Below are 13049 nucleotides of genomic sequence, written 5' to 3'. Positions count from 1 at the left end.
ATCCTTTTCCTCTATAAAGAGATTAATTATTGGAGAAAACAACAGAGAATGATTCTTAATATTACCTATTGTCAGTACAATGTCAATCCTATGAAGCCAGTGTACTATTTATACCAAAGAATATTTCAATGTATACCTACAATATGCCAATGAATACCTACATTGCCATCAAATGTCAGGGCTAATTTTTAGCAGTAGCTGGGAGGGGGCATGCCTAGGACAGAGAGATTATTCCATAAGACCTGAGGTCATTGCCAGGTGAAGGGGAAGGGCACTCTCACTTCTGGGGAGAAGGGGTTCCTTCTGGTCAGGAAAACATGGCAGGGGAACTGTCAGGTCTTGTTTATTCTCATAGAGTCCACAGTGACCATTTTTGCATGTGAATCACTCTCTTTTGCACACTTCTATTACCGTTGTTGCTGTTACTGTTCACTTCTTATCTCATTTCTGTTTCCAGTACATTGTTCTTTTCTCAACCCATAATGTTTTGTGCCTCCAACAGGAGGTCGGGTGGAGGGGGGAACAGTGTTTGGGGTCTTTTTAGTGAGAGTACTAAATTGGAGAATACCATTTCTAAACCATGATGAGTAAATCATTCTACATCTGTAGACAGAATTAAAGTAGAGGTCTTTAGTTACACAGGCAGCACAACCAGAACAGAACAGCTTTAAGACAAAGAATCCATGAAGATATATTTACGGTGAAAAAAGGTGAAAAGCAATATATTCCTTGAACAATAACATATTTATAAAACAATGAACTATAGAGGCAGCAAATCTCTCCAGATGAAAAGGACTGTAGAAATAGCACTTAGACTGAAGAATGGAGAACTGAAGGAACATCTCAGGTCATAAAGCCCAGTATCCTCCCAAAAATAACCACATAACATTTTTCATACTAAGCTCCTCTTTTCTTCATATCTCCTTTGATATTCAAGGTAAGCATTTCAGGTCTTCTTTGTCCCTGTGTTCTTATAAACATGTACACATTATTCACCTTTAAACTTTTTCTTACCTAAGTCAGTAGTAGATGAAGGTGTTTCAAATGTTTTAACCACACTATAAAAGTTTGCATGGTGAAAATGTGTTCAATATTGTTTCATATGGAAGAGGCTTAAAAAAGAGAAAAAAGGGAATGGTAAAGCTGATAACCTTTGGCACACACTGAAATTCACACAGGTTCCAACTTCTGGGGGAAGACAGAATTTTTAGTGTCCAGAGTGTGACAATACTGTCAAAGAAACTGGAGAATTTATAGTAAGACAAAACATTGCAAAAAAATATTTGGGATTAAAACTGTTTGCAAAGATGTCTTCAGAAAATCTCAGTAATTTATGACAAATACATCCCTCAAATTGTACAAATCCTTTGCTGCATTAATTCAGTACCTTGACCTACAGTCTCAATCAATCTGTATCACAAGCCCATTTTTCTGTGTTTTTCTTCCCTATAGAAATACTGAACCAGTTACTTGGCATTAAACATTTTAATATTAAATGTGGGCCTTGAAAATAGGAAGAGCAACATCCTAAAGATGTTGTAATGATGGACTGGATTAATGTGATAACATACATGTTAAGATCTTAGCAAGTTGTCTATCTGCCAACAAAGACAAGCACTTCTGCAGCACAATTTACATCAAACTCTAATCTCTATCATGTATCTTAATAAGGCCACATGAACTGCACTGTGAAAATGTTTATGCTTTCACTGACTTTTATATGGTAAATATAGATGACTACACTGCAGAAATCTAAAGTAAGGAAAAACCTGTCTTGTTCAGATGAAACTGAAATCCTTTGTCAGCTGTTTCTTTTAATCTATAAGGATCTGACTTTCAGAACATTTATATTTGGGTTTGGTGGTTTTGTTTGTTTGTTTGTTTCCCTGGCTGCAGCTGGTAACTTAAAATGAAAATATCTGTGAAAGTTCTTTAAAATGATACCTTAAAAGAATCATAATTCCAGATATTATGCTCTACAAGCACATGTTATGTCAAATGCTTTAGAGCAGGTAATTTCATCAAAATTATTACCTTTCAGTTACATTTGGTGATATCAAATTTTAAAGCCTCTTATTTTTATTTTAAATATTGATGTGGTTTTTACTGAGCACATATATACACAAAACCATATATACTCTCACCTTAGAATGAATGTTCAATAGAGCATTACTGACAGAGAACCTAGTGAACCCTTTCAGTAACGCAAGAGAATGGTATCAGTAACAAGTAAACCCTCAATATCTGTTACACTTGTATTTGTTTAATTTAAAGCAAGAGAATGAAAGTCATAGACTGGTTTGAGTTGGAAGGGACCCTTTAAGATTATCTAGTTCCAATCCCCACTACCATGGGCAGGGGCACCTTCCACTAGACCAGGCTGCTCAAAGCCCCGATCAGCCTGATCTTGAACACTTCCAGGGACTGGGCATCCACAGCTTCTCTGGGCAACCTGTGCCAGTGTCTCACCACCCTCACAGTAAAGGACTTCTTACATATGAATCTACTCTCTTTCAGTTTAAACTATTGCTCTTTGTCCTGTCACTACAGGCTCTGGTAAAACATCTTTCTCCATCTTTCTCACAAGCCCACTTGATATACTGCAAGGTATAAGCCTTCTCTTCCCCAGGCTGAATAACTCCAACTCTCTCTAGTGGTCTTCATAGGCTTCAGCCCCCTGATCACTTCTGTGGGCTTCCTCTGGGTCTGCTAGAAGAAGTGCCAGAAGCCACTGTTCTCACAGCATTTCAAGATTTCTACGTTCAACTGAGCCATTTAATGAACACTGCAACAGCTTAACTTAAACTCACTTCTGTCACCTGGCTAAGATGCTCTGCCGAACTTTCCATTGGTCTAGTTCAATGGAAAAATTAAATATCCCTGAAAGGAATATTGACAGCTGAAAGTATGAAGAGTGATAGAGGTATTCAGGGTTAAAGGTATCTCTATTAGTCAGTTTATCATCTCTTAGAACACATTTGTCATGATCAGCATTAGAGGATGATCCGAAAAAAAGAGTTCCAAGAGCAAAGGTCAAAGCCACCATAAATTATACTAGGATTGGCAAGAACTCAGAAAGAATTTCCATCTACTTTAGTTAGACTTGTTTCATATGTAGCGATTTTTTTCTTTTCCATATGTAGTGATTTCTCATTTCTGTAAGAATTAAGGACCCTTCTCTCAGATGACAGAGTCATCAGGTTCTAAAGCTATGCTTAAATAAAGTTGGTCAGTAAAATTCTCCCCTACAATGGATGAAAAAACAGGAATTAACCCAACAAATATAACTTGCAATCTAAAATATTTCTGATCTCATAGGCATTCTGTTCTTGGCTTTTACTCTGGGCTGTTTCTGGTACAGAAAATACAAACAGAACACATCTGTTAACTATGTTCTAGAATTAACCTCCACACAAAACAAAAACAGAGACAGTCCCACTACCAGACCTTCCAAACACTAGAATGAACAATGGGGTCATAGCATAGATTACTACAGTCAGTTGCAAGCAAAGGCAGAAGGATGCTTTATTATGTAAGGTATGTGATCCTAAAAACATCATAAGATCCTGCCCTGTTAAAACACTCTCCTCTTGGAAGAGCAGGACATGACAGTGGAGGAGGATTCTTGAAGCCAAGGGTCAGATAAAGGCCTGGGTTAACTTGGACTGCAAGAGAATGAGGAAACCTGGGAATGGGACCTTTTATTTGGCCATTTAGTGATAGGATAAGGAGAAATGTTTCAAAGCATTAGTAGCTTCAAATTGAAAGAGGGTAGGTTTAGATTAGATATTAGGATGCACCTTTTTAATGTGAGGGTATTGAGGAACTGGAACAGGTTGCTCAGAAAAGTTCTCACCCCTGAAACTGCTCAAGGTCAGGCTGAATGGGGGTCTGAGCAACCTGGTCTAGAGGAAGGTGGCACTGACCATGGCAGGGGGTTTGGGACTAGCTGACCATTAAAGGTCCCTTCCATCACAAGGGCAGAGGCAGAAATATACAAAATAAATAAACATATATAAACAAACTAAAAAACCATCAGAACTATAAATAAGTCACACCAACCAACAGTCTTGAAGGGCACTGTAACAAGAAAAATTTAAGCTAGAGGTCTCTCTACATATAGTTTATGTTTTGTCCAACAAGATATAATTTGGCAAAATAAATAACAATTTCTTCTAGAGAAGCAACTTCCTTATTGCTGTAATGCTCCACAGGCAATGAAGAGAAGTCTTAGGACTTCTCCTACCACTTCAAAAGCAGAGATGATATTCAGTAAGTGGATGCTACTCAGGAGAAAACCAAAGGGGTTGTTGCTCAGAGACCCTTTTAAAAAATAGTCATACTCCTCACTCTTATCTGAAAGCAATCAAGCATTTGAAGAAGCAGTCCGTTCAGAGATCAAAATAATACCCAGGCCACATGGTTTGGAAGAGATCCAACGATCACATAGATGCAAAACCCTCTACCATTTTACTTGTTATGACCAGTCCTTTTTTGAAAAACATGCACAAACTCTTTGAAATAAACCTCTATACCAAAAATATTGGAAAACATGGTCTAAATACGGGTCATATATTTTCAAGTAGTCACCACATAACATTTTCCTATTTGTAGGGCTAACACAAAAGCATGAAGAGATGACTTTCAAAACATAGACAATAAGCATATTTGCCAACCATCTGTCCAAAAAGCAATCTAACTTAGATTTAAACTCAGAAAAAAAATTAAAAAATAGATTCCCAGCCCAACAGTGGAACAACACACCCAATCAAACATGAGATCAAGCATGGAAACATTCTAGTTTGAATTTAGCAACAAAGAATATGCAGACCAGGAAGATTGTGGCTAATCAAACCACTTGGATTTGCCTATGTATCTAACACTTCTATATGAAGCTCAGTATCCAAGTGCATTTTTGAGTTATTGACAACATTCAACGCACACCTCTAATAAAGAATATTTGACATGCCAGATGCTGGACTAGCTGTCAATGGTTATTTTCCCATGTAATAGCCTTATGGTTAGAGCACTCTCTAAGAAAGTACTAAATTACATCTTAAAAACTGAGACATTTCATACCATCTCCTCCTAGCAGAGAAGAATGAGTAGGAAAATACACACTCATAAAGGCTAGGCTCAGTGAAGGACTTTCTACTGCTTCTTCAGTGGCATCAGTAAAGAAGACCAAAAGATTAATGGGACTCCAGTAAAAGAAAATCTAATCCAACTCATGTTTACACCCTTAGCTGGAGCAGCAGAGCTCTACTCCATGACCCCAGTACCATCTTCATAGTATATGGAAGAAAAAAATAGTACATTACATAAATAGCACCAAAAAAAACTGTCAAAGAGGTCCCAATCTCTGTCCTGTCAATCCAGCTGAAAGACATGGAATACTTCTCTACTATGTATTTAATTGAAAATATCATTTTCTTCTAGTTTCCCCCCCCTATCTACTTCCCATTATCCATCCACATCAGTGGTTATACTTGCAATGGAAGTATGAATAGCCAGAATTCAAACACATTTGAGAAATTGTAACAGTGCTTACGTAGCCTTAAAGGGTCAAATTCAATATTCAAAGCAGTAAGAAGACATTTCTTACATTGATGCCAAGGACTTCTATGTAATACATCATCTGGACAGACTACAACAAACTGCTGAGACAATCTTGGTGTCAACTTGGTACCCACATTGGCAGGTAGTATGTTGTAGAGGCCATCAAGTTCTAAGCAATAAAGCAACCAATTCTGGTTTTATCACAAAAATTGAGCCTGCTTCAAAAGGAGCAACTGGGACAGTACATAAAGGAATAGAATTTTAATGTTTTACTTATCCTATTTAATTTCATAAAAGCATTATTCTTTCTTTCTATATACAAATTAGACTGAAAAAAGTTCAACTTACAACAGTTGTTCTCTATGTCACATTCTGCATACACAGTTTGGGAAAAATATGTACACAGTAATTCTCGCAGAAAATATAATAACATTACAGATCAGGTAAACAGATTTTTTAAAAATCTGTGGTTTTCAGTTTTGAAAACAGAAGGGACCCGAATGATAACAGATCCATAACAGGAGCTGTAGGCTTTCTTTCAGAGCTGATTTGTTTGCATCCAACATAAATGGGCAGTCACCATTTACCATCTAACAGATGTTCAGTAGCTTATGCATGATGATATGGTAGCCCCTGGTGTAGAAGTGGCCAGATGACAGTCACAGTTAATTGCCATTCCTGCTGGCAGTCTCAAATAAGGAAACAAGACCTGGAGACCATAGTAGCCCATGCCTTTTAGACAGAAAGCAACTCCAGCACAGGACAATGAAAAGGCATTTCTCAAATGAGCCATGTCTACCCAATATGTAGCAGGATCTCAATTTAAGGTAAGGTTAACATAGTATTTTTTTGTGGTTTAGCCCCATCCAGGAACCAAACCCCAGGCAGCTGCTCACTCTCTCCCCATGAGCAAGACTGGGGAACGAATCAGAAAGGAAAAAGCCAGAAAACTCCTGGGTTGAGAGAAAGATAGTTTAATAGGGAAAGCAAAAGTCATGCACACAGGCAAAGCAAAACAAGAAATTACTTCATCCCTTCCCCTGGGCAGGCAGGTGTTCCACCATCTCCATCATGTACAACAATGGAAGACAAACACCATCACTGCAAACTTCCCCTTCTTCTTCCCCCCATTTCACACACTGAGCATGATGTCACATGGTCTGGAATATCCCTTTGGTCAGTAGGAGTCACCTGCTCTGACTGTGCCTCCTCCTAACCTGCAATGTACTTGCAATTTCCTCACCAGTGTGGAATAAGGAAAGCAGAAAAGGCCTTGGTTCTGTGTAAGCCCTGCTCAGCAATAGCAAAAACATCTCTGTGTTATGGGAATTACTTTGCATTTTGGACATTTAGATTCCTTCTTCCTAGTACTATAATTATTTAGTAAGCATAAATTCTGAGTTTCATACTGCTCTCTTCCATACACTGTACTAAAGCAAGGAGGTCAATTTTCCAAGTACCATTCAGTTTTGGTAACTCCTTTTAAAAAAACCCATTTACTTACCCTCAGAAGTATTAACTTAACAGAACAGCACAGGGCTCTAAAGTTCAACTCCTTAGGCTTAGAAAACAATATAAATAAGGAAAAGTAAAAGCTTGTAACTGCCACAAATTTGCTAAAAGCTAATTCCTATATTGCTTTTAAAAGTTACCATTTACATATTAAAAGCCTTTCAGTATTTATAGCAAAGTCAACTGAATAAATGCACTAAAAAGCAGTTCTGGATCAAAACTATGTTATTTAGATTCCTGATGTAGCAGGCAGCTGTGATACCACATAGAATTTCCTTAATTTGACAAAACTTTCAAGCATGGTAAAATACTCCAGTTATAAAGAAGAAAAAAAACCCAAACAAACAAAAAAACCCAACAAATCTATTCATTTTACCTTTTCAACAGTAAAAAACACAATGTGAGGTATTCACTGTAGGTATTTCTGTCTGGTTTACTATTGTTTATTAAGCAAGTATGCAAGATACACGTACGGAATCATAAAATGTCACAACTCTTAATTCTGAATTGCCATGAAGGTGGCCACCCTCTACCAGGAGAGCCTTCTGAGGCTGTCTTTGCATTTAATGATGCTTCTGCTTAGCAAAACAACTCCTTGTTGGTCACACCAAGGACCACACACAGTCTATTTCTACTACTTTGTTTTTGCCTTCCCCTGTTGAGAGCCTATCAAATCAGACCATTTTCCTCCAGATGGAGAATATTACATTATATTTATCACTATAGCAACTAACCTAATTGATTTGATGCAGGTTTCTCTTCCACCATAGGATGGAGCCATTATCCCTAAGTATAATCTAAACATTTAAGAAAGAAAAAATTATCAGTTTATCATTTTACCACATCAATAGGAACATAACTGGGCTTCAGAAACTAAAGCATAAATGAAAGTCTAATGGGTTGTACATGTACATCCAGAACATTCTTTATAAATAAGCTTATCTGTCAAGTAGAACTTACAGTATGGTGTTTACTGGTTGCTCCCAGTAATAGGAATGACTATTGTACAACAAATACACTTCCAGAAACAAAGATTCACAAAGTAACTAGGAGAAGGAGAAGGAATGTTCAAATAACTGATTCAGAAATAAGCTTTTTCAGACTAACATTAAAAATGGAAATAGGCAAGATACATCAAAATTGTATTTACAGTGCTATTAAGAAAGGAAAAATGGAAAAGTTATTTTCCAGATTTTGTTTAGAAGCTGCAGGGTTTGTTTTCAGTAGAATGATACAATGATATAACAAAATATTAAGTTCCTGTAATTAGTTTGATAATATGTTCACCTTTATTGTTATACTTCTGCACTCCTGACAACAAGGTGTGGGGGAAAATAGAGACCACCTTACATAGTCAAATTTCTTTTCTTTTACTTCCTAAGAAATATGGCAATCCTGTTATTTATAAAACATTTTTAAAAGTCATCATGTACTCCCCAAAACCCAAATTTGCTTTTCTTCAAAAACAAGCATCAGATGTAAAAAGACTGATTAAACACTAGCTGATTATTAAGAGAATTCATAAAATCTGAAGTGCTGCTTTACCTAGAAATAGCTTCACTTTTTTTAATCTTGATTTTTCACAGAGCAAAAACCATTTTTTTTCAATGTCTCAAATACTACCACTAGAGAAAATGTTCATGATGCTTCATTAACATTTGGAATTGCAATTGTCAAATCAGTGAAGCATTACATAAATGGTGGAGTGTTTCGACACTGCATATTTTAAGCAGCATGGTGCTTTTTAGTGCTATATGAAATGAAGAGTGTACTACATATTTGAGGAACACCATCTACACTGTCTGAAAGAAATAATTAGAAACTGATCTTTAAGCACACTAGAAAATGCCTTGAGATTATTGACCAACATTTGCATTTTTCATCAGTAAACAATGAACAATATGTAACAATTCAAATGGATGACTACATTCCTTAGGATAAAACATCCAACTTCTCATTGCTGAAAATAAATAATTTCTGAAGTGTCAAAGTTCACGGTTAACTCTTTTTGAGGCCATGCTGATTGAAAATGTATGCACAGAAGATCTCATATCTTCTCATAAGAAGCCTGTGATGCTTTGGACACTTCTAACACAAACTTAACAAAATATTTCCTATCACTAATACCAAACTGAATTCCCTTTGCTATTGAACTATTCATTCTGTAATATGCACTCCCGTGATACGATAAATTATTTTAAAACTCACTATGTTGTTTAGTATATCCTCTACATTATCACATTGAATACAGTATTATGTACAAAATTATATTATTAAAAGTGTGGCCTGTTTAATATAATTTTATTAATGAGAAGTGTAATGCAAAATGTGCTAAATAACAAAAAAAAACCCCAAACTATTACAATATATGTTATTCCTTTTGGCATAATTAACTTTCAGTGTCGTCAGTATAAAGAAGCCCTGGAATACACAAAACAGAAGTGAATTAAAGGTTCTCCTAACCAATTACAATGTTGTTTTGAAAAAACCCCAGAACACATACATGGCAAAATGGTCAGTGTAATACAGCTGGAGGAAACGGAATACAGGGTTAAGAAATGCAGCAGGTATGCTCCTGCAAACCAGCATCTATTTCCTATTCATCAGAGCCTACACCTATTACAGTTCAACCAGACAAGACTAGTGCAAAATCTTTTATGCTACAGCTGATGAAAGCAATATGCACCATGGGTAAATTACAGACCCCATTCAGCTCAGGGTGGGAAAATGCAGCATAGATTCATTTTGGCAAAGCTGTGTGGGTCCTTCCTGATAAATTGTGGGGTTTTTTTTTTTTTATTATTGATTAAAAATTGCTTTTTCTATTCTCTTTGCAAGTTTCCTACTCTGGTGCTATGGACTAACTTGCATTCCCTAACTTGAAGTGTGGGCATTAACTCCATTAACATTATATAACTGCTTGAAAATTATTCTTGCTGAAAGGAAAACAAACAAAAATTACCAAAAAAACAAAAAAGCAGGAAAAAATAAAGAACTTTTAAAGTGTTTATAGTCCAAGTACTTGATTCTTACAGATACCTTATCTGCAACACTGTAATTAATGGAAAATCTAATCAAGCCTGAAAAAAGAATATAAAAAACTTTACTGATAACCTGAGATGCAGCTCTAAAACTGGCAACATGGACTTACTAAACTGCTGAGGATATGCTAAGAAAGTGCCAACACTTGCTCCTATGGAATTTCAGAGCATCACATATGATCCCAGGATGTTAAGACATCTGCCACTTGATGAAGTACGTGCTTCCTAAAAAAATGAACATAAGCAAACTAGCTCCCCTTCATGGAAGGTGGACAGAGTCAGGAGAGTGTGTATGTGGAGGGAGCAACCTCAGAGGAATCTGGTAACATCTGACAATAAACAGTGAACAGTGGATCAGGGCTACTACCGCTAGAAAGTTTGTTTCTAAAATCCAAGAGATGATGCTATTTGGACTGGAAATACCACATTTACAACCTAAGGACATCTTACTCTCCTGAGAAGCAGCAGTATTAAAGTGCCGGTCTGCCTGCTTTGCCACAGGGGAGTGGGGGGAGATGTGCTGAGGGGCAAGTCTAAGGCACAGTACCTGTGCCTGCCGGCTTCAGAGCTTGGCCCTCGCCTGAAGTGTTACCTCACGTGGGAAGGGTGTAGATGTATGCCCAGCAAAAGCACCAGGACAAATATGTACTTACTGCAGTAAGCGATTAGGAGACTAGCCAGGATCATGATAGCCCAGAAAGTTGAGGACATGCTTGGCAAGGCGCTGGCATCTTTCCTGCTGCTTCTCCTGGGAGATGGAGCCATTGAAGCCACTTCCCCAGCGGGGGGAAAGTCAGACAGTTTCACCAGCCAGCTCTCCCCTCGACTGATGGCCTTGGTCCACGTGTAATCCTCAAGGAAGGCATTTTCCAACGACTCTGCTGTTCATCATCAGCAACATGGTCCTGTCGCAGGAATCATCTTCCAGCCAGAAAGCCAAGGCGACTTTAACGCAAGCGGGGCTTGGGAACAGCGGCCACAGCCAGCTTCCCTCCTGTCACTGTGGTGGGGTGCACTAGCATGGAGGGTTTCACTGCGGCTGGGATGCCTCGCGTGGTACTGAGCTTCGAAGATTTCCCACGAACAAGCCTCTCTTTTTTAATTTTTTTCTTTTCTGTTTTTAATTTGCAGAAGTTGTTCCGCTTGCTGTCCTTCCCCCTGCCTCCTCGTCCCCGGGGGCAGCCCCCGCAGGCGGAGCGCGGGCCCCGGCGGTGCTAACGCGGCGCCTCCCCCGCCCGCCCGCGGCTCTACGGCGACCCCCGCTCAGGGCGCGGCCGCCCCTCAGCCCAGGCCAACATGGCCGCGGGGGCCACCGAGGGGCGAGGGCAGCCCGGCGCCACCGCCGCCCGCCGGGCAGGGCTCCGCGGGCAGCTCCGCGCAGAGAGGGCGATCCGCGCCCCGGCCCAGCGCCCGCAGGGCGAGGACAGCCCCGTCCCCCCACGGCCTGTCCAGCCTGAGCTGCCCTCCCGACAGGTCCTGCGGCTCGACGGGGCGGAGGTGCGGGATGGGCCGGGACACTTGAGGCGGAGGGTCGGCGGCGGGTCTCCTCCTCTCCGAGCGCCGCCCGCTCCGCTCTCAGGCTCTGCCGCTACAGCGGCGCTGGCCCTTCAAGTAAAGGGAAGCGGGAGGAGGAGGAGGAGGGGGGCCGGCGGTCACGCCCACAGGTGCTCAGCGCTCCGAGCAGAGCGGTCCTTCCCATCTCCGCTCCGCTCTCCTCCCAGCCGGAGGTGCGTGCCCGCCCCGGGGCTCGCATCGCCCCCCGGCCCCGCGCCGCTCCCCGCTCCCGTTCCCGGGGCGGCGCCCGCCGGGTTTAGGGAGGGAGGAGCCGCGGGGCGACAGTCCCTGTCCCTGTCCCTCTCCCCGCGGAGGCTGCTGCCAGCCCTGCGGGGCCGGCGGTTGGAGCGGGCTGTGCGGTGGGCAGGGGCCGAGGGGCGAGCCCTGTGCCTCGGTGGGGTAGAGCCGGCTCCGGCCCCCAGCGTCTGCCCACGGCGGGGGAGGCGGCGCGGAGGAGCCACCGGGCCGGGAGCGGAGCAGAGGGGAAGGGAGCGGAGGCGGTGCCCGCCCCGAGCCTCCTCTGGGAATCTTTGCTCTCGGCTGACACCGGGTCTCGACAGAAGAAGTGGCCCAGGGAATTGTCTCTCCCAGTCCCCTCACCTGCACGGTGCGGCTCGAAATCTCCACGATGTATTGCGCCTCGACACGACCACAGATGCTAAAGGAAACAATTCCTCATTGTATATCCATCTGCGGTCCTTATGGGCACTGCTGTTGGCACGCGGTTTCTGTCGCTGAAATGGCAGCGATGCATCGGTATGAAACCCACTTTAGAGGGCTTGGGTTCACATGTGTGCCAGTATCCCTTATGATTAAAAGCTTAAATATTTAAAGAGGGACCAGGTAGTTCAGCTTTTCTGTTCAGAGTCTCCATAGCAATGTCTTCAAATTAATATTTTAAGTTCTGCAGAAGGTAGTCACGTTCCAAGTACAGGCAGGATTGTCAGACTAGAAGAGGAGCTTAGTCACAAAATGTCCCATTATCTCCTCCTGTGTTTTACTTGCATAATAGAAATGCCATGAAAAAGCTGATTCCTATTCCTTCACAAGCCCCAGGTTTGTCTGATTGTTTGCCATTTAAACATACGAACTTAAAATTGCATATGAATGATGCAATCAATATTCACAAGACAGGACTGAAAGGACCTTTTTTAGTACAGCTGCACTTGATTAGGTACTAGTAACTAAGTTCAGTTTTGCACCATGAGGACATTGCCAATGTTATTGCTTTGATTTTAGAGAAGATTTTTCTACCAGAATAGTTTCATCCTGAACTGGTAGGACAATAGATTAATGTGTTCAAGCATGCTTTAGAGATTAAATTTTAACTATTGTTTGGGTACAACTACATTTGGGTACCAGAGCATTTCCTTCCAAGATGTG

The 13049-nt window shown here is 40.8% G+C and overlaps 1 protein-coding gene across 7 annotated transcripts in view; it reads right to left on the bottom strand.

Annotated features, from left to right (window-relative positions):
- Window positions 1-11896, bottom strand: part of TAFA5 (TAFA chemokine like family member 5) — a 467230-nt gene extending 455334 nt beyond the window's left edge. For 2 of the 7 annotated variants that reach the window (XR_008508408.1, XR_008508409.1), the window contains exon 1: window positions 10766-11891. Coding sequence is in view for 3 of the 7 variants with exons in the window: in XM_036400615.2 (XP_036256508.1) it covers window positions 10766-10877 (112 nt within the window). In the remaining 4 variants the exon portion in view is untranslated. Of the gene's footprint in view, window positions 1-10765 lie in introns of all 7 variants that reach the window. The other 5 variants (XR_008508410.1, XM_036400616.2, XR_004981798.2 and 2 more) reach the window with 4 other exon arrangements.
- Between the last annotated feature and the right edge of the window lie 1153 nt (window positions 11897-13049).

This window comes from Molothrus ater, chromosome 5, assembly GCF_012460135.2.
Source record: "Molothrus ater isolate BHLD 08-10-18 breed brown headed cowbird chromosome 5, BPBGC_Mater_1.1, whole genome shotgun sequence".
Lineage (NCBI taxonomy): Eukaryota > Metazoa > Chordata > Aves > Passeriformes > Icteridae > Molothrus > Molothrus ater.
This window is presented reverse-complemented; position numbering and strand designations above follow the sequence as displayed.